The sequence below is a fragment of the Neovison vison genome, chromosome 12 (genome assembly GCF_020171115.1).
Source record: "Neovison vison isolate M4711 chromosome 12, ASM_NN_V1, whole genome shotgun sequence".
NCBI classification, from domain to species: domain Eukaryota; kingdom Metazoa; phylum Chordata; class Mammalia; order Carnivora; family Mustelidae; genus Neogale; species Neogale vison.
The window spans coordinates 103,843,535-103,866,031 of NC_058102.1; the positions used below are offsets into that span (position 1 = coordinate 103,843,535).

At 41.0% G+C, this 22,497-nt stretch overlaps 1 protein-coding gene across 2 annotated transcripts in view; it reads right to left on the reverse strand.

Annotated features, from left to right (window-relative positions):
• Positions 1-9,849: 9,849 nt before the first annotated feature.
• RAD51AP1 (RAD51 associated protein 1) overlaps positions 9,850-22,497 on the reverse strand; it is a 30,033-nt gene continuing 17,385 nt past the window's right edge. The window contains exons 7-9 of one of the 2 annotated variants that reach the window (XM_044228134.1): positions 15,453-15,617; positions 13,126-13,275; positions 9,850-10,475 (exon numbers count right to left, since the gene is read on the reverse strand). In XM_044228134.1, the coding sequence (XP_044084069.1) occupies positions 10,339-10,475; positions 13,126-13,275; positions 15,453-15,617 (452 nt within the window). In that variant the 3' untranslated portion in view covers positions 9,850-10,338. Of the gene's footprint in view, positions 10,476-13,125; positions 13,279-15,452; positions 15,618-22,497 lie in introns of both variants that reach the window. The other variant, XM_044228133.1, reaches the window with a different exon arrangement.

Genomic DNA, 22,497 nt, shown 5'->3' on the forward strand with positions numbered 1-22,497 from the left:
GTCAAACCTGAATGCCATGGGCTCAAGTCGGCCACAGAACTTTCAGAGCAAAGATCCAATATGATCTTTTGAGTCAGGTGTGAAATTCAAACTGAGGGCATTAGATGAAAAGTACATCTGATTAAGAAGTAATCTTGTGACCACATAACAAAATTAACTTTATGCTGTAGTGTTTCACTAGTTTTTGAGGCTGGGTAAAAAGAAAGACACTATGTCTGTGTTAGGGAAAAACAAAACAAAACACACAGACCTTTTCTGGAAATGTTTGGGACAATTCTGGGACACCTCCTATGTGGTTCCAGAAATACAGAGCCCAATACAAAAGACTGTAGTACAGACACCAATCCAAGGTGTCCTCAAACACAAGCCACCTGTTCAATGAAGGCCTTGCAGTTCTGGAGTTCACAAAACTACACCCTGGCCCGGCAGCCAATATCCCTCCAAGCCCACCCAGACCTGTCTCTGCCAACCAGCCTGGTCCCTCCACACCAGAACTTCCCCTCATCCTGTCATCAAAGGTGCTAGGAAAAAAACAGTCACTCCTAGTCTCAGGTCCCCAAGTCTTCATGATGATACCTCCCCTGCCCAATGACAATCAAGGATCTTTACCTTCCCAGGGTTGAGATTCTGTTTCTTTCTTGCTTTCAAAATTGGGAAGGATGTCAAACTGCTATTCCTTGGTTTTTTAGCATCCATGATAGTCCTGTGGGAAGAACAGTAAAAAGTGCATTGGCAGCAGGAGCAAAGTATAATATAGCCCCTGCACCCAAGGATGGGAAGAACGCAAGGCAGGCCTCGAGATAAAAAGTGGCAGGCTTAAGGTGTCTAGATGGCTCAGTCTGTTAAGGGTCTGCCTCTGGCTCCGGTAATGATCCCAGAGTCCTGGGATTGAGTCCTGCATTCCCCCCTGCTCAGGGGGAAACCTGCTTCTCTTTCTTCCTCTGCCTGCGGCTCCCCCTGCTTGTCCTCGTGCTCTCTCTCTCTCTCTCTCTCTCTCAAAAATAAATAAAAATACTTAAAAAAAAATACAGTGGCAGGCCTAAAAGCAATGGCAGATTATCTGTTAACTCCCTTTTTCTGTCCTGGTGGCTGATGATGTCAGGAGAGAGGGCATCTTGACATAGTCCTTGGGTGCTCAGGGCAGAGGGAGACAGCAGCCAAAGGAGGAAGATGAGCTAATGAGGTGGCCAGCAGTTTAGGACACCAAACAAAAAGACCCAATTCCTCCAGCTCACTGCAAAGTAAACCATTCTTTTCCCACAACCACCTCTTGCTCTGAAAGATAAATATATTAGTGGTTACTTGGTAGGTTACTGCTTACAGAAAAAGAAAAAGGAACAATGGGTAGAAGTGCTTTGCCTCAATCTCATTTAGCCATTTTTTTGCACCTTCTTTATTCAAAGCAGATCTGTATGAATAATGAACTCACTGCAAGATGAAAAACTAATTCCCATTAAGTATACGGAATCTGGTTAAAGCGAGAATTCATGTAAATGGAAGAGTCTAAGAGGCTCTCAATCCACTGTTACAAGCCTGTTTCATTAACAGACAGCGACTGGGGTTCTGCTTTGTGTCCCTTTGACGCTCCTTTCAGCCTCTAACTCTAGCAAGAGCCAAAGGAGCCAAGGACATATGAACAAGGACAGAACAGGGATCGGTGCAAACGTTATCCTGGCTCCCGCGAACCACTCCATTGGTAGGTTCTTGCAGATCCTATACTAAATGGTGACAGCATCACAATTCTGAAGTTATTCAAAGGACTCAAGACAAGTTCCTCCCACTATTTTGGCCTCATAATGTTGAAAACCCAGAAATTACTTGTCTATATATAAATAAGAAGTTAAAAAAATATGGTACACATGTATTATAGGATATGATGCAAGCACTTTAAAAAATGAAGTAAGTCTCTATGTATACCTTGTAATGTATTCATTAACAACAGAACAATATGTATGATTCCACATTTGTTTAAGAAAAAAACAAGACGGAGGCACCTGGGTGGCTTAGTCCATTGAGCCTCTGCCTTCAGCTCAGGTCATGATCTCAGGGTCGTAGGACTGGGCCCTGAGGCAGGGACTAAGCGGGGAGTCTCCTTGTCCCTCTCCCTCTACCCTTCCCCCTGATCATGCTCTCTCTCTCTCTCTCTCTCTCTCCCTCTCTCCCTCTCTCTCTCTCTTCTCTCAAAAAAATAAAATCTTTGAAAAAGAGAGAAAAAAAAGATGTTTGCATGTCTTAATCAGGTATATTGAAGAATAAAGAAAAACATAAACTAAAAATAATTACCTTTGAGGGGTAGAGCAGGGAGAGGTGAGTGGAAACATGAATTTTAACACACACACAATATGAAAAAATCCTACGCAAAAGTAAACAAAAAGTACTAGTTGCTTCTCTTCAAATGATCATAATGTCCCTTCTCTCTTCCCTTCCTTCCTTTCTATAAACATCTGCTGAGATAATTCCTCTGACAAACCAGACATAGCCTCTGGTTTGTCCTTATCTAGGAGGGAGACACATGGAGACAGGCCAGTACAATGCCTACAATCAGGGCAGTAACCGAGGCCAGTGCAAAGAGCTAACGGAGCGCACTGCAGGGGGGTGACTGAATCTGTTAGAAGAGCTGAGGAAGCCTTCACACCTGAGCACAGCAGAACTGTCCTTGAAGAACAAACAGGACAGGCATGGAGTCCAGAGCTGATGGACGAGACTGCAGGCACAACGGTAGGAGAGAGCTCTGTCTTCTTCAGAAAGTGCGAGCACACGGACGTTGCCGGTGGAGGGCCAGAGATGTGGTTAGACTCTAAAGAAAGGGTCACATGGGCCATTCTAAGTCTGACAAAATCAGATTTGTACTTAGGGTCATCTCTCTGGCCATACTATGGAGCCAGGTTCGGAGGAGCTCAAGTAGGAAGCTGTCTTGAACATCCAGGCAAGAGATGATGAGGACCTTCAATCAAGGCCATGAGGATGAGGAAACAGTGGACGTGGGAACTTGGGAATAATTGCGGAGAAAGAACTGGTAGAATTTGGGCCATCGGTTCGATGTGAGGGTTGCCAAATTCAAACATGGGGTAAGAATGAATACAATTTTTCCTTACAAGGCCTCCTCCATCTACTTCACAGGGATGTGGGAGACAGTGCAAGTCCCCCTGTATCTTTGCCAGCAAGTGGAGCTCTTTTCTGTCTTCAGCTTCTGGTAGCGCTCCAGATGAAGAGAACATGTAGCTGAAGAGAACATGAAGACCTGAAGAATACGTTGAGGGATCTTGGAGTCTATTCTCCCTTCTGCCCTCAGATTCTGAGCAAGTCCTACGCCTTGTCTATACTCAGTCTCCTCATTTGCAAGATGACAGGACTGGACTAGATGACCTCTGATGTCCCTTCCAGTTCTACACTGTATTAAATACTGACAGATTGGAAAAGGTCTATTGTGACTTATGCCACCAGTTCCCTCCTTTGGAGAATTCTACGGTCACCAGACTCTCTTACGCCATTTCCCCTAATAATGTTTTCAATCTGACTTCAATTTAATCTATGACACAGAAGCTATATTCAAAGCTTCCCAAATGCCACCTTTTATCCTCAAAATAAATGGTGAACCAGGAGAATATTTATATCTTGTTTATAACTGCTGCATGAAGGGTTAAAGATAACGCATCTCAGAGCTAAAGTGAATACTGCTTTGAGAACTGAAACTAAAATTTAAAAACTTCCTCCTATTATGTCACACCAAGATCAGTTTACCTTCCTCTCCAACCCAGACCCATCTCCTTCCTCCAGATTTCAGCACTTTTGTGTGTGAAGATCATTTTGTCACTTGGTCAACAACTTGAGTGTTAATTGTTTTAGGGGCATATGTTTCATCTCTTCTTGACTGTGAATCTCTTGGAGGCAAGAATGATGAGCTTGGATTTTATTTTGTTTCTTATAGTCCTCCTTGGGACAAGGACCATGGCTTGTCTACTGAAAGCTCTTGGTACAAATGTGTTGAAGAAAGAGAAATCTAAGATAGTTTAGGTTAATTCATCAAAAAACTTGAGACCACCATCTGAATGCCAGAGACCATGCTAAGCATGGGGAACTGAGAGATAAGACAGAATCCTTGCTTTCAAGGAGTTCAAGGTCTCGTGGGCATGACAGACCCATCAACACTGGGGCCAGCATTCTGCATACATAGTATTTTTACATAATGTGTTATCTATGTACACCAATATTCAAGGCCCAGCACAGGGGTCACCTGTTACGATTTCAGTATTTCTACTGCAGCTGCCGAGCAGATTGATCTTTACACCCTGGGGAGCTATGTTTGGGGCAGAAATTGTGGCTGTGTGGGACTGGCAGGGACTCCCTTTGCATTTCTGTGAATAGGAGATAACGTACTCAAGTATGTAAGTTACTCTCACTGCCGCAAGGAAACTCCTTGGCCCTTCTGCCGTTTTCCTTGAAACCCTTCATGGTCCATGGATGGTTGGAGCTGGAAGAGGTGTTAGGGGCCATTCATCCATTTTCCCACCCTAGCAGAAATCCTCTTTAGAGCACTCCCGGCAACCACTGGGTCTTTGCTTGAATATTCCAGTGACAGAGCTCACTGTTTATCTAGGCAACCCATTTCCCATCGGGCTGTTTATACACACGGCTGGTGCTCAGCAAACGTTGGTGGGAAGAAATTACATTGAGCAACATGTCCTCCAGGGATACTTGCTATCCTCTGCAGAACAACAAAGAACACATCTACCCACCCTTCTACCCCAAGAGCTCTTGAATATTCAGAACAGTGCCTTTTTGCCTCCGCACCCACCCATCACCAGGCATTCTGTCATTTTATTTCAAGTACATCTTGGTAGGACAGAGTATTCAGGCATGACAGAACTTATACTGTGGGGCGTCTGGGTGGCTCAGTGGGTTAAAGCTTCTTCTTTCAGCTCAGGTCATGATCCCAGGGTCCTGGGATTGAGCCCCACATTGAGGCTCTCTGCTCAGCAGAGAGCCTGGTTCCCCCCACCCCCTCTTCTCTCTGCCTGCCTTTCTGCCTACTTGTGATCTCTGTCTGTCAAATAAATAAATAAAATCTTTGGGGGGAAAAAAAGAACTTGTACCGTTACTGTCCCTCTCTACTTCCTAGTTTTTTTATGACCTTGTTTTAAGTGGCTCCAGTTTTCTAGAGTCTAGATTATGTACAGGCAGTGAGATCTCCACATCACTCGCCTGGTTGCTCTGTTTCTATTAATGAAGACTAGACTGGTGTTTGCCCTTTTCAGCTGTAACAACACAGTCATGTTGGATTTGGGATCGGCTAAAACCATGGACCCCCAGCACAGGGTCCTCCACAAGTCTGCAAAGCATGTGTTGTAGCCAAGTTGCTGGCGACAGCATGGAGCTGGAGAAGGCAGAAGTCAAAGAGTGGCTGCCACACCGCGGGAGATGCCTTTCAGGTGTATCATTATCCTCTTGATAAGGACTAAAACCAAGGACGGAAGGAATACACCTAAGTCCCAGAATCAATTAGGCAAAGTCCAGGTTTGAAGAATTCCTCAGAACTCCTAGATTTTATGTAATTGACACATGTAGACGACTAAATCCTGGATTTTACATACTGAACACATGTAGATGGCAGCAAGGGACACGTTTTTCCTTTCATAGTTTGAACTCTCTGTTGTCTCCACTGAAGCCTGAACAGTGAAGCTTGAATTAAGATAGAGGTCAGAGGGGTCACAAGTTACATAAGCCTTGAATTGGCGGATGGACATTTCAAATATAGCAAGCACCACGAATCAACTACAGATTTTTTTTTTAAAAATCCAAATTTTGCATTGTTCATCCCCCTTTTAAGGAAAACATTTCCTAGGATGAGTATTACCTTAAAGTGGCAAGGACCACCCAGAGGGAAAGTGACGCCCTGTACGGACCTATGATCCATACACAGCTTAAAGATGTCCTGCACTTGGCTCTGGTTGAGCATGGAGGCTGCAAACCTATGGGCTGAGCCAGGATAGTCTGGTACCAGCCACATCCTAGGACAACCAGCAGGTGTGGGGTTGTAGGCTCACCTTTGACCTCCCAAAGGACCAGTCACGCCCTGGAGATAAAGGGGGAGGAAAGTTTTGTGCCCCATGTTGCCGGGGTCAGGGCTGAAAGCAATTTCAGGTCTTTATGAGTTCCCTAAAATCCCATCGCTCCCCACCCCGCACTCAGCTGAAGTCGTGAGGATGCAGCGGTTCAGAGCACTTTTCCTCCGGTCCGCGCCCACACCCCGCCCCTCTCTCTCCTCCGACCACACTCCCCCTACTATCTTGCATTGTCTGTACCTCCCTTCTCCCCTCTTCCCCCTCCTTCTTCCCGCGTTGCCCCAGAGGCTTCTGGCTCACCGCGGTACCTTCTGCCCCGCTAGCGCCCCGCACTGCCTTACTTGGTTCGGGCGCCGGCAGGAGGTGGGAAGAGCTGCATTGGGCTGGCGCAGACTGCCCGGAGGCCGCCTCGGGGCGCTCGCTGGGGCTCCCTGCCCGCGCCGGTGGGGGACCACGCCCTCCTCCCGTCGCCATAGAAACTCGGGCAGCCCTTTTTGTGACTTCGGCAGCGAAAGGACTTGGACTTGAGTCCCGTCCCTAACCACCGTTCACAGCGGTATAAAGAACACTTCTTTTTCCGCCCTACTCCCGTTCTCTCGCCCCAGGTAGAGCTGAAGGACATCCCAAGGATAGGCAGATTGGAGTTCCCCGAACTGCCCAGGCTCATGAAATTATCCCCACTTTTCTCCCTCCTCCAAAACGTTTGTGGTTCCTGGTAGCTCATAGCAAAAGTTCCGGATATAAAATAGTGATCAGATGAGCACTGTTTGAGCATTGACTCTGAATCAGGTTTTAAATGCATGAAAACAAAAGTTCTAGCCGAGTGACAGTAGAGTGACCTGGAGGAATAGCGTCTGGTCTCTGGAGGAAACGGACATTCAGAGAAAGCTTTTAGAAAGATCGGAGTTGAATTTGCGTCTTCAAGGCCAAATAGGAATTAGCCACGTAAAGCAGGCAAATAAGAGCCAGTGTAAAGGCCGGGAACTAGGGGGCCACGTGGTATCGCGGATGCTGGCCGCGTTTGGTGTGGCAGGAGTCAAAAGTGCCTATGGGCAGCGTGCGAGCAGTTGAAGAAGCAGACAGGGGATAGGCAGATTTGAAGTAGCTCGTGAACTAAACAGGCTAGGGTGTATGTACCTTGATTTTAAGGTGAGGGGTGTTCATGCTCAGATTTTAGAAAACTTTCTGGCAATATAGTAATGGAGGGTAGGCTAGAGTAGGTTAAATATCAAGGCAAAGATGCCCGCTAGTAGTGAGTGATAATGTTTCAGAGTAAGGGACAGCAGGTGGAAGAACAGTTCCAAAATGGGAAAGAGCTCAGTGACTGGATGTGAAGGGTGGAAGTGCCCCCTGCCCTCCAGTTGATGGCAGTGCCCTTTACTTACAGAAAATCTAGTGGGGGAAACACGGAGGGTAGGAAGGATGTTACTGATTTACTGATTACTTACTGCATCAGATTATCAACGGACCAGGCTCTTTCGTAGAGCAAGATCAGGGCTAAAAATAAATCCCGACTTGGCAGTCATTGTCATATATGTGACCATTGGAGTTTGAAGTCACCTAAGCTTAAAGTGGGGGGGGGGGGAACGGGCAGGGGAAAAGAATGGAATGGAATCACACAGAATAGGGCTCAATGGTGGAAAGAGTGGATGTAGGTGACACAAGTTTATAAGGCTGCAAAATAATTAAGAGCAGGTGAGAAAACTACAAGAGAAAAGTGTCAGGTGAGCCCAGGAAATAAAATGCATTAATAGGGAGGGTATGATGAATAGGGTCTATAAAATTAGGTGAGAAAATGTACACTGGATTTGACAACAGAAAGGTCATTCGTGCTTTCTGAAAGGCCAGTTTTAATATTATTTAAGGTAATTTTCAGTGCAGGCTATTACTTCTTTAAAAAGATTTTGCTTTTTTAAAAAGACTTCATTTTAGAGAGAAAGCAAGTACAAGTCAGGGAGGGGCAGAAGAAGAGGGAGAAAATCTTAAGTGGACTCTCCGTTGAGTGCAAGCCCAATGCAAGCTCATGACCTGAGCCAAAAACAAGAGTTGGGGGGATGCCTGGGTGGCTCAATGGGTTAACCCGCTGCCTTCAGCTCAGGTCATGATTCCAATGTCCTGGGATCGAGTCCCGAATTGGGCTTCTTGCTCCATAGGGACTCTGCTTCTTCCTCTGCCTCTGCCTGCCTGTACTCTCTCTCTAACAAACAAATAAAATAAAATAAAATAAAAACAAGAGTTGGATGCTTAACCGACTGAGCCACACAGGTGCCCCCAAACTTACTTGGAATAACACAGAGGAAACAGGTTCATCAGGCTGGTGCCCGATGATTAATCAGTGATATCAGTACCGAATACAGGGTAGGCTCTTAACAAATATTTACTGTTAAACTGTACCATATAGAGCACCTTAATACCTTATAACTAAATACATGTTTTAAGAAAGGGATGCAGTGGGGTAGGAGAGGTGGTATATGACAATATAAAAATAAACACAAGAAAAAAAAACCATACAAGCAATAAGCAAATGCTCGCTTTATTTTAAGATTTTATTTATTTGAGAGAAAAACAGAGCATGAGCAGGGGCGGGAGGGGCAGAAGGAGAGGGAGAAGCAGACTCTCTGCTGCACATGGATTTCCAACAAAGAGCTCGATCCCAGGACCCTGAGATCATGACCTGAGCCAAAGGCAGATGTTGACTGAGGCATGCACGTGCCCCTGCAAATGCTCACTTTAATTATAATCCTAAATTCCTTATTTTCACATTAACAGATTTTCTATAAACCAAGGAAAAAACAAAACTAATAATATTATACATGTTTTAATGGTTAACATGATTTTAAAGGTTTTATTTATTTATCCATTTGAGAGAGAGCAAGAGAAAGAAAGAGAGAACTTGAAGAGTAGGGGAGGAGCAGAGGCAGAGGGAGAGGGAAAGAATCTCAAGAGATTCCATGCTCAGGGCAGAGCTCAATCCCATGACCCCGAGATCATGACTGAGCTGAAACTGATATTCAGATGCTTAACCATCTGAGCCATCCAGGTGCCCCTAATCGTCAACGTGATTTGAAGAGTCTTTATTAAACAGTGATCAGGAGCTGGTTGAAATTCTCACCATAAAATGTAAAACATCTATAACTATTTTTATTTATAACAAATTCACATCTAAGCTTCCTGAAGAGCTATATCATCTATCATATAGATGTATCATAATAGGGATGACTAATTACTCAGCCACCCTCTAAAGCACTGGCTTAACATGAAGTGGTGATTCTAAGAAACAGCTCCCCCCACTTTATAGTTACAACAAAAAGACTTAACTTTTTTTTTTTTGCACAAAACATTCATTGAATCATGAAATGTAGACAATCAGAGATAGACGGATGTAACGGTATCAAGGAAAAGAGCACACCAAGACTCTTCCACTTTTATTACAGGTTTTGACAATGAGAGCTTCATAAAATCCCGTGAAATTCTAGTAGCTATACAATAAACATCTACTTCTGAGTAGACATATGCCACATTACAGCAACCATTTTAACGTGTAAAATAATTCTGAATTCTTACTATAAAAATATTGGCTAAAATATGAAACATCTTTGCAGTAAAACTGATCATGTAACTTAAGATTTCAGAAATGTCGGGACGCCTGGGTGGCTCAGTTTAAGGTTAAGCAGCTGCCTTCGGCTCAGGTCATGATCCCAGCGTCCTGGGATCGAGTCCCACGTCAGACTCCTTGCTCAGCAGGGTGCCTGCTTCTCCCTCTGCCTGTGCCTGCCATTCTGTCTGCCTGTGCTCGCTCCCTCTCCCTCTCTCTCTCTGATAAATAAATAAAATATTAAAAAAAAAAAAAAGATTTCAGAAATGTCTCCTGGGAAAAATGGGAATGTTTCCTTTCGCCAGATAAATTCTCAACGGTGAAACTTAAGGTGCCATAAATTAGACAAAGCTAGAAAGCAACATCATTTTACTAGAAAAGAGCAGTATGCAACATGGACTTCCTCCTTGTCGAAGGGACAATCACTTAATGACAATGCCTTATTATAAACACCGGAAAAAGAGAATACATTCTTCAGGAGGAAATAAGACCACAAGATAATTCTTATAAACAATTTTCTTCTTGAAGTCTTGAACAGCTTCAGATGAACATCTTCACAAAATAGGCAGAGGCAATTCACATGACATGAAAGGATTCCTTTACATTATGACACACCTCCTTAAATAGAAACACACTGTAAAACTCTGATTCTCTTAATCAAACATTTGTTTCCTGCCACACTCAGCTATGAGCGGCGTTTGGATGCAAAGGTTTAACTCGTGCTAATCTGGACAAGCCAAGGCGGAGACTCTGATTTGGAGACTTAACAGACACCCCTGCCAGTGGGCTCCTGTTGCTGTTGCTGCTTCCAGATGTCGCTAAAAGAAAACATATCACCTAATGCTCAGTATGTTTGCAATCTCTTAACAATGATCAACTTATAAAACAGAAGATACAAAAAATAAAAAAAAAAGGCAGGTATGGATTACTGTGGTATACAAGTTCTATCAAGTTATAAACAAGATCAAAAGAATCAACAGTATTAAAGGGCAGAAAGAATACAGTACTGCCTATTTTCAAACATGCTCAAAAAGCAAGATAATGACACCAAAACTTTAAGCACAAAAACTGAAACAGGTAAGTTGGGAGCAACTAATACTGGTCATGAGAAATGCATGAAGTTATAATTTCTAAAGTAGCAGAAAAATCCAATGTATTTTTGAAAATACTGCAATTCTTACAAATACTTCTTGAATCTATTTTTCAAATATTAAATTATTGTAAACATGACAAATATTCTTTTTATTTATTTATACTAGTTCATTTAAGTGACATCATACGGTATTTGTCCTTCTCTGACTGGAGGTGGGAGTAGATGGGTGAAATAGATAAGGGGGATAAAGGGTTCAGAGATACAAACTTCCAGTTATGAAATAAATAAGTCATGGAGTTGAAAAGTCCAGCATAGGGAATATAGTCAATAACAGTGTAACAACGTTGCATGGGGACAGGTGGGGACTATGCTTATCATGGTGAGCACTGAGTAGTGTATGCAACTGTTGAATCAATATGTGCCTTATATTTCACAAGATGAAAGGTAGTAATTAAGAGACATTAAGTAATCATGCAGTCTCAGACTCTTTTTTTTAATAATGCTTTTTATTTAATATTTCAAGTTTTTATTTAAATTCTAATAACATATAATGTAATACTAGTCTCAGGAGTAGAATTGAGGGATTCATCACTTACATATAACACCCGGTGCTCCTCACAACAAATGCCCTTCTTAGTGCCTATCACCCATTATCCCTCCCCCCCCCACCCATCTCCCCTCCAGCAACCTGCAGTTTGTTCTCTATAGTTTAGAGTCTCTTATGGGAGAAATCAGAGGGGGAGAAGAACCATGAGAGACTATGGACTCTGGGAAACAAACTGAGGGTTTTAAAGGGGGGCGGGGAGGATGGGTGAGTCCAGTGATGGGTACTAAGGAAGGCACAGATTGCATGGAGTGCTGGGTGTTATTCATAAACAATGAATCATGGGACACTACATCAAAAGCTAATGATGGGGGCGCCTGGGTGGCTCAGTGGCTAAAGCCTCTGACTTCGGCTCAGGTAATGATCCCAGGGTCCTGGGATCAAGCCCTGCATCGGGCTTTCTGCTCAGCAGGGAGCCTGCTTCCCTTCCTCTCTGCCTGCTTCTCTGCCTACTTGTGATCTCTGTCTGTCAAATAAATAAATAAAATCTTTATTAAAAAAAATAAAAGCTAATGATGTACTGTATGGTGACTAACATAACACACACACAAAAAAAGAAAAAATAAATAAAATAATAAATTTAAAAAGAGTCTCTAATGGTTTGCCTTCCTCTCTTTTTTTCCCCCTTCCCCTATGTCCTAATGTTTTGTTTCTTAAATTCCACATATGAGTGAGATCATATGGTATTTGTCTTTGACTGATTTATTTTGCCGAGCATAATACCCTCTAGTTCTCCATCTAAACGGCAAGATTTCATTCTTTTGGATGGTTGAATAATATTCCATTATATATATATACTACATCTTCTTTGTCCATTCATCAGTTGATGGGTCTCTGGGCTCTTTCTGTAATTTGGCTATTATTGATAATGCTGCTATAAATATGAGGCAGCAATACAAAAATATTGACTCAGACTGAAATCTGTCTATTAATACCTAGTCATTGGGGGTGACCACTGTGGACCAATCAAGAAATATAAGTGAAAAGATATGAGTAGATGTGGACTGACTTAGAGAAGGAGAGGGGAAAAATGAGGATAGACATAAGACAGGGAGGAAAGTGGACACAGGTTCTGATAGAAGATGACACACACTGTGTTTAAGGAAGAAAAACGGTATCAGTTTCCTTGGACTTGAGGGTGCATATGGTTGGGTGAGAGAAAGTGGATACAGGACTACTTAGGAAGCCACAGGTAGTTTGGGCAATAAATTGGACAGGGCCTGGACTAGGTTTTTGGTAATGTCAAGATAAGTGAAGGTCAAAGAATTCTTGAAGAATCAGTCAGACTTGGCTATAGAGCAAAAAAAAAACCACAAAAAAACAAAGAGAAGTCAAGTCTGCAAGGGCATTTGTTAAATGCTGGAAGACCATGTACAGGTCCTGAGGCTTCAGTCAGACTGTGACCAGTGGGTCTTGAGCAAAAAGCTTTGTTACCAAAAATAAATATGAGGAATGTTAAATGTTAACACTCTTTGACACTGTAAATCCACCACTAAAAATTTGTTCTAAAAAAATAATCAAGGATGTGCCCACAGATTTCTAAAAATAAGGATGTTTGTGCTTATTACAAACTTATTTATGATGTTGAGAAAATAATAAACAATCTGGATGCTCAGTATAAGGGAATGACATATGATGAATAAATGCAGCAATTAAAAACCTTGATGTTGAAAAGTATGTAATGATATGATGTGACACTTAAAACTAAGGGAAAAAATTGGCCAGTGATAATTTTCTAAGCCCCTGCCCTTGATCAAGAAATACGCCATACCTGGTGGGACCCACTTAGGTTTTCTGCTTTCAGCTGAAGGGCTGCATATTTGTAATGGCTTCCTAGCGGCCTCTGAAGAAAGAGAAACCTTTTTTGCTGAAGGCTGAGATTCTGATTTCACAGCAGCTGGAGCAGAGTCTCTTGAAGTCACTTCTTAAAAAAATTTAAAAAAATAAATAAATAAAATATATACATATATATATACACATATATATGGAACGAAAGAGAGAAAGTAATGAGCACTGGGTGTTATACACAACTGAGGAATCACTGAACTCTACCTCCAAAACCATTAATAGACTCTGTGTTAATTAACTGAATTTAAATAAAATAAAATTTAAAGAATATACACATAGAAAAAGTTTTGCACAGAGGAAGATTAAATCTAGCATGTAGATATAAAAATTATTAAGTTATATAAACTTATAAAAATTAAAAAGGCAATATCCTAAATTTGGAAAACGCTTACATTCACTGAGAGCCCAAGAATAGTCATCTCTTATGAGCATTTATAGGCGAGGCAGTATGGTACCCACACCACATACATTACTTTTAACTCTCTGAGCAATTCTGATACAGATATTCCTATCCCCACTATCAGATAAGGGAGAGAGACTAAGCAATCCGCCTGTAGCCTGGTAGTTGATTAAGTACCTGAGCCAGGATTAGGAATAAGGTCCACCTCCCAAGTCTATACCTGCAGCCAGGATATAACAGTGTCTCCTCAGTATGTGTCAATGACACGATATATTAGGCTCTAGGGTTACAAAGAGTATAGCTCAGGGATCTTGTTCCCAAGGAACTTAGACTCTAATAGAGTTCAGTCACTAGACTCCAGTAAGAAGGGGAAAAAAAGCAATGAGATGTGTATCGCGCAGTGTGATGAGACAGAAGACAACTCTAGAGGTATGCACAGTAGGAGGGAACCTACAATCTATGTATGTATGTGCATAGGTTTCACAGGCCACAGGGAGGTTGTCTGAGGATAGTTTGAGCCAGATCAAGGCTGCAAAGTAAACAGAGAGGAAAGTTTTCTAGGCAGAGGGAGAAGAGCATGCAAAGCTAGAGAATGCAGCCAGTTCTAGGAGAGCTGCCAGTTCTGGATGGCTAGATACAGTGGGAAGGTCAAGGATAGGAAGGTGAGAGACGGACAGGGTGCACATCACTGATGCAGAGTTTTGCACACCAGGGAAGGGGTCTGGTTAGTCACAATCAGATACTGATTTTTCTCAGGAAAACCTGTGTTCTGAATACATCTCTCTGATGGTAGGGTAAGACAAGCAGACCACTTAGAAGGCTCTTAAGGTACTCTAGGTAGAGGTGATAAGGGTACTCTCTACTCTAGGGTAGAGGTGATAAGGGCCTGAACCAGGGGTGAATGGAGGAAAGAACAACAGATTGGAGATCTTCTAAGAATTAGATGGGGGCAGGCGGTGATGGAGACAAAGAAATAATCATGACTTGCAAGTTCCTGTCATGGGCCCACTGCCTGATGGTGTCATTTACCCAGAGAATAAGCACAAGAATGGGACTAGGTTTTGTGGTTTTTTTTTGGAGGGATATGCTGGAAATGAAGGGAGGAGGAGAGGTGAAATACAAACTCACTTTTAGATAATGCTTACTATGTCACGATTTAAGGGATATCTAAATGCATATGAATACATAAATTTTCATTATATACTCTTCTTAATGTTAACATCTAGTCCCTACATGAGCACTGTCCAACAGAAGTTTTTCTGCTACGATGGAAATTCTGTGCTGTCCATGTAATAACCACTAGCCACATGTTGTTATTAAGCACCTGTAATAAATGTGGTTATCAAATCCACGGAAGTGGCTTTCAAAGTTTATTTAACTTTAATTAAATCTAATATAGCTGCATGTGGCCAGTGGCTATCATATTGGATAGCACAGCTCTCGAGATTTTCTCTATCAAGGGAAAAACTGTAGCATGTGCCTGAATAAAGACTCTCAAAAGTTACTCAATACCTTATTAGTGAGGCTAAAAATATAATCCTTCTTTGCCGACTCCTAATCCCATAATTTAGCAGGTAAATTTTACTTCTTATATTACATATTAAACTTCCTTGTGAAGCAACACGCTTCAAGGTATACAGAAGACTTGAAATGGTAAATTCCAATGTGGAAACTGACATTTTATTCTGAGCTTTTTGTGTGTCTTAGTGAGGAAGCATAAACAAACATCCAAAGAAAATATAAAATATGTTCATGTTGTTAATGACTTTTTCATATCTGTTTGTGGCCGGCAGAAGAATGGCCCCAAACATGTCCATATTGCAAAATTAAGTATTTTGCACTAAGCTTACCCAAAGTATCACATCTGGATTTAGGCTTCTTCTCCTTTTTCTCAACTAGGGATTTTACCTTCACTTCTTTCTTTTTAATTTCTTTCACTTTATTTTTTCCCATGGTGAAGTCTTCGTCATTGTCTTCGCTCTCACTAAAATCAGAGTCGTCCTCAGACTCTTCACCTAAAACAGAGGATTACATACCGATCTTTGTTCTAAAAAGTGAGGCTTCCATGTGTACCTGAAACTAATGTAACATTGTATGTCAATTCACTTCAATTTTAAGGCAAAGTGCGGTTTCTATTGCCTTGACTTTACTGCCTTTGCACTGTAATTCTTGGGCAGCTCGCACTCTGCCGTGCCGCGGCAGGACTGAGAGCATGGTTGCCTGGGCTGGAATCCTAGCCCTCTGCTTACACGTTGTGTGGCCTCAGATAGTCTGCTCACTTCACTGTGCTTAGGTTTCCTATGTATATATGAGGACCATCATAAAGCCTACATCAGAGGGTTGTTGTGCAGATTAAATGAGTTAATACAGGTAGAGCGTTTAGAATAACATTTGACAAACAACAAGGAAAACAGAACTGTTTGTTCTTACTATTATCATTATCATTTTCCATCAGTAATCTTTACTTTCAATTTTTCCAATTTAACTTAGTAACTTAAGAAGAATGGTAGGGCACAATATTAGGAACTCCTTCAAAACAAGGACCTTGATGGTAATAATAACAGTATACTTTTTTAAATACTTTTTTTATTCTAGAATAAAAACCCATTAGGAATTGAGAAGAGACTAAACATACCACAACATCTTAACTGATAATCCTATGTATGATTTCATTTGGGACACACCTCTCATTTCCCACAAGCTCTTCTCTGTATTATATGGGATGATACAAGCCAGCGAGGTGATAGGTTAACCAACTACAGCTGCTCTAGAAATCAACATTTTTCACAGAGCTGGAACAAATAATCCTAAAATTTGTATGGAACCAGTAAAGACCTCGAAGAGCCAAAGGAATGTTGAAAAAGAAAACCAAAGTTGGTGGCATCACAATCCCAGACTTAGAGCTAATAAAGAGCTAATAAAGCTCTATTACAAAGCTGTAATCATCAAGACAGTATAGTACTGGCACAAAAACAGACACATAGATCAATGGAACAGAATAGAGAGCCCAGAAATGGACCCTGAATTATATGGTCAACTAATCTTCAACAAAGCAGGAAAGAATATCCAATGGAAAAAAGACAGTCTCTTCAACAAATAGTGGTGGGAACATTGGACAACCACATGCAGAGGAATGAAACTGGACCATTTTCTTACATCACATACAAAAATAAACTCAAAATGGATGAAAGACCTAAATATGAGACAGGAATCCATCAAAATCTTAGAAGAAAAGACAGGCAGCAACCTCTGTGACCTTTGCTGCGGTAACTTCTTGCTAGACATGTCTCCTAAGGCAAGAGGAACAAAAACAAAATTGAACTCTTGGGGCTTCATCAAGATAAAAAGCTTCTGCACAACAAAGGAAACAGTTGACAAAACCAAAAGACAACCTACAGAATGGGAGAAGATATTTGCAAACACTTTATCAGATAAAAGGCTAGTATCCAAGATTGATAAAGAACTTTATTAAGCTCGACACTCAAAAAACAAATAATCCAGTCAAGAAATGGGCAGAAGACATGAACAGACATTTCTCCAAAGAAGACATACAAATGGTTAATAAACATATGAAAAAATGCTTACCATTACTCATCATCAAGGAAATACAAATCAAAACCACAATAAGATACCACCTCACGCCAGTCAGAATGGCTAAAATTAACAGGTCAGGAAACAACAAGTGTTAGCAAGGGTGCAGAGAAAGGGGAACCCTCTTACAGTGCTGGTGGGAATGCAAGCTGGTGAGCCACTTTGGTTCTTCTAGAAGCTAAAAACAGAGCTACCCCATGACCCAGCATTGCACTATTAGGTGTTTATTCAAAGGATACAAACATAGAGATCTGAAGGGGTACCTGCATCTCAATGTTTATGGCAGCAATGTCCACAACAGCAAAACTACAGAAAGAGCCCAGAAGTCCATCAACAGAGGAATTACTCAGCCATCAAAAAATGAAATCTTGCCATTTGCAATGACGTGGATGGAACTAGAGGGTATTTGCTAAGCCAAATAAGTCCATCAGAGAAAGACAATTATCATATCTTACTCATATGTGGAACTTATGAAACAAAACAGAGGATCATAGGGGAAGGGAGGGAAAAATAAAATAAGACAAAATCAGAGAGGGAGAAAAACCATGAGAGACTCTTAATTCTAAGACAAAACTGAGGTTTGCTGGAGGGGAAGGGGATTGAAGGGATGGAGTATCTGGATGATGGACATTAAAGAGGGCACATGATGTAATGAGCACCGAAACTAATAATACGGGATATGTTAATTAATTGAATTTAAATAAAATTAAATTAAAAAGAAAAAAGAATATCTGATAGTTAAGCAATGATTTTTCTGTTCCGGGGAAGGCCAGGGGAGGGGAGTCAGAACATCATGTCTTATAAATAATAAATTCTGAATAGTAAGTATAAGTAAGTAGTAGTACTGTATTTATAAAAACTTCCTTACATTTTCTATATTATAAAACAGTACATACTTATTGCATGAAATATAGAGCACAGCAAAGAAATATCAAGGCAAAGGGGTGCCTGGGTGGCTGAGTCGTTAAGTGTCTGTCTTCGGCTTAGGTCATGATCCTGGGGTCCTGGGATTGAGCTCCGCCTAGGGCTCCCCGCTTACTGGTCTGCTTCTCCCTCTCCCACTCCCCCTTCTTGTGTTCTAACTCTAGCTAAGTCTCTCCCTGTCAAATAAATAAATAAATCTTAAAAAAAAAAAAGAAAGAAAGAAATATCAAGGCAAAAGAAAATCTACTCCTAACCTTGCCACTCAGAGATAGCCACTGTTATGCTCACTGTATATAATACTTACCTATCTGTAGGAAATAATATTTTATAGAAAAAATAATTTACATAAACATTCCCAAGCATATAGCAATAAACAATAATAAACTACCGCTCAGACTCAATATTCATCAATACTTTCCTACATTTGTTTCATCTCTCTTTTGTTTTCTCTTCCCCTCCCTGCTCAGAGTATGTTAAAATAAATCCGAGACATCAGGTCAGTACGCTTCTAGATACTTCTGAGTATGTCTCTGAAAAATGGGCTTTTTTGTGTGTTGGAGGGAATGAGGAGAAAGGGGAACCCTCTTAGACTGTTGGTGGGAATGCAAGTTGGTGCAGCCTCTTTGGAGAACAGTGTGGAAATTCCTCAAGAAATTAAAAATAGAGCTTCCCCATGACCCTGCAATCGCACTTCTGGGTATTTACCCCAAAGATACAGATGTAGTGAAAAGAAGGGCCATCTGTACCCCAATGTTTATAGCAGCAATGGCCATGGTCTCCAAACTATAGAAAGAACCAAGATGCCCTTCAACGGACGAATGGATAAGGAAGATGTGGTCCACACATCTTTTGTTGGTTGTCTTTTGATTTTGTTAACTGTTTCCTTTGCTGTGCAAAAGCTTTTGATCTTGATGAAATCCCAATAGTTCATTTTTGCCCTTGCTTCCCTTGCCTTTGGCGATGTTCCTAGGAAGATGTTGCTGTGGCTGAGGTCGAAGAGGTTGCTGCCTGTGTTCTCCTCAAGGATTTTGATGGATTCCTTTCTCACATTGAGGTCCTTCATCCATTTTGAGTCTATTTTTGTGTATGGTGTAAGGAAATGGTCCAATTTCATTTTTCTGCATGTGACTGTCCAATTTTCCCAACACCATTTATTGAAGAGGCTGTCTTTTTTCCATGGGACATTCTTTCCTGCTTTGTCAAAGATTAGTTGACCATAGAGTTGAGGGTCTATTTCTGGGCTCTCTATTCTGTTCCATTGATCTATGTGTCTGTTTTTGTGCCAGTACCATGCTGTCTTGATGATGACAGCTTTGTAATAGAGCTTGAAGTCCGGAATTGTGATGCCACCAACTTTGGCTTTCTTTTTCAATATCTCTTTGGCTATTCGAGGTCTTTTCTGGTTCCATATAAATTTTAGGATTATTTGTCCCATTTCTTTGAAAAAGATGGATGGTACTTTGATAGGAATTGCATTAAATGTGTAGATTGCTTTAGGTAGCATAGACATTTTCACAATATTTATTCTTCCAATCCAGGAGCATGGAACATTTTTCCATTTCTTTGTGTCTTCCTCAATTTCTTTCATGAGTACTTTATAGTTTTCTGAGTATAGATTCTTAGCCTCTTTGGTTAGGTTTATTCCTAGGTATCTTATGGTTTGGGGTGCAATTGTAAATGGGATTGACTCCTTAATTTCTCTTTCTTCTGTCTTGTTGTTGGTGTAGAGAAATGCAACTGATTTCTGTGAATTGATTTTATATCCTGACACTTTACTGAATTCCTGTACAAGTTCTAGCAGTTTTGGAGTGGAGTCTTTTGGGTTTTCCACATAGAGTATCATATCATCTGCGAAGAGTGATAATTTGACTTCTTCTTTGCCGATTTAGATGCCTTTAATTTCCTTTTGTTGTCTGATTGCTGAGGCTAGGACTTCTAGTACTATGTTGAATAGCAGTGGTGATAATGGATATCCCCGCCGTGTTCCTGATCTTAGCGGAAAAGCTTTCAGTTTTTCTCCATTGAGAATGATATTTACAGTGGGTTTTTCATAGATGGCTTTGATGATATTGAGGTATGTGCCCTCTATCCCTACACTTTGAAGGGTTTTGATCAGGAAGGGATGCTGTACTTTGTCAAATGCTTTTTCAGCATCTATTGAGAGTATCATATGGTTCTTGTTCTTTCTTTTATTGATGTGTTGTATCACATTGACTGATTTGCGGATGTTGAACCAACCTTGCAGCCCTGGGATAAATCCCACTTGGTCGTGGTGAATAATCCTTTTAATGTACTGTTGAATCCTATTGACTAGTATTTTGGTGAGAATTTTCGCATCTGTGTTCATCAAGGATATTGATCTATAGCGCTCTTTTTTTATGGGATCCTTGTCTGGTTTGGGGATCAAGGTGATGCTGGCCTCATAAAATGAGTTTGGAAGTATTCCTTCCACTTCTATTTTTTGGAAGAGTTTCAGGAGAATAGGAATTAGTTCTTTAAATGTTTGGTAGAATTCCCCCAGGAAGCCGTCTGGCCCTGGGCTTTTGTTTGTTTGGAGATTTTTAATGACTGTTTCAACTCCTTACTGGTTATGGGTCTGTTCAGGCTTTCTATTTCTTCCTGGTTCAGTTGTGGTAGTTTATATGTTTCTAGGAATGCATCCATTTCTTCCAGATTGTCAAATTTGTTGGTGTAGAGTTGCTCATAGTATGTTCTTATAATAGTTTGTATTTCTTTAGTGTTAGCTGTGATCTCTCCTCTTTCATTCATGATTTTATTTATTTGGGTCCTTTCTCTTTTATTTTTGATAAGTCTGGCCAGGGGTTTATCAATTTTATTAATTCTTTCAAAGAACCAGCTCCTAGTTTCATTGATTTGTTCTACTGTTTTTTGGTTTCTATTTCATTGATTTCTGCTCTGATCTTTATGATTTCTCTTCTCCTGCTGGGCTTAGGGTTTCTTTCTTGTTCTTTCTCCAGCTCCTTTAGGTGTAGGGTTAGGTTGTGTACCTGAGACCTTTCTTGTTTCTTGAGAAAGGCTTGTACCGCTATATAGTTTCCTCTCAGGACTGCCTTTGTTGTGTCCCACAGATTTTGAACCGTTGTATTTTCATTATCATTTGTTTCCATGAATTTTTTCAATTCTTCTTTAATTTCCCGCTTGACCCATTCATTCTTTAGAAGGATGCTGTTTAGTCTCCATGTATTTGTGTTCTTTCCAAAGTTCCTCTTGTGGTTGAGTTCTAGCTTCAGAGCATTGTGTTCTGAAACTATGCAGGGAATGATACCAATCTTTTGCTACCGGTCGAGTCCTGATTTAGGACTGAGGATGTGATCTATTCTGGAGAATGTTCCATGTGCACTAGAGAAGAATGTGTATTCTGTTGCTTTGGGATGAAATGTCCTGAATATATCTGTGATGTCCATCTGGTCCAGTGTGTCATTTAAGGCCTTTATTTCCTTGTTGATCTTTTGCTTGGATATCTGTCCATTTCAGTGAGGGGAGTGTTAAAGTCCCCTACTATTATTATATTATTGTTGATGCGTTTCTTTGATTTTGTTATTAATTGGTTTATATAGTTGGCTGCTCACACGTTGGGGGCATAGACATTTAAAATTGTTAGATTTTCTTGTTGGACAGACCCTTTGAGTATGATATAGTGTCCTTCCTCATCTCTTATTATAGTCTTTGGCTTAAAATCTAATTGATCTGATATAAGGATTGCCACTCCTGCTTTCTTCTGATGTCCATTAGCATGGTAAATTCTTTTCCACCGCCTCACTTTAAATCTGGAGGTGTCTTCGGGCTTAAAATGAGTTTCTTGTAGGCAACATATAGATGGGTTTTGTTTTTTTATCCATTCTGATACCCTGTGTCTTTTGATTGGGGCATTTAGCCCATTAACATTCAGGGTAACTATTGAGAGATATGAATTTAGTGCCATTGTATCGCCTGCAAGGTGACTGTTACTGTATATTGTCTCTGTTCCTTTCTGATCTACCATTTGTAGGCTCTCTCTTTGCTTAGAGGACCCCTTTCAATATTTCCTGTAGAGCTGGTTTGGTGTTTGCAAATTCTTTCAGTTTTTGTTTGTCCTGGCAGCTTTTAATCTCTCCTTCTATTTTCAATGGTAGCCTAGCTGGATATAGTATTCTTGGCTGCATGTTTTTCTCGTTTAGTGCTCTGAATATATCATGCCAGCTCTTTCTGGCCTGCCAGGTCTCTGTGGATAAGTCAGCTGCCAATCTAATATTTTTACCATTGTATGTTACAGACTTCTTTTCCCGGGCTGCTTTCAGGATTTTCTCTTTGTCACTAAGACTTGTAAATTTTATTATTAGGTGACAGGGTGTGGGCCTATTCTTATTGATTTTGAGGGGC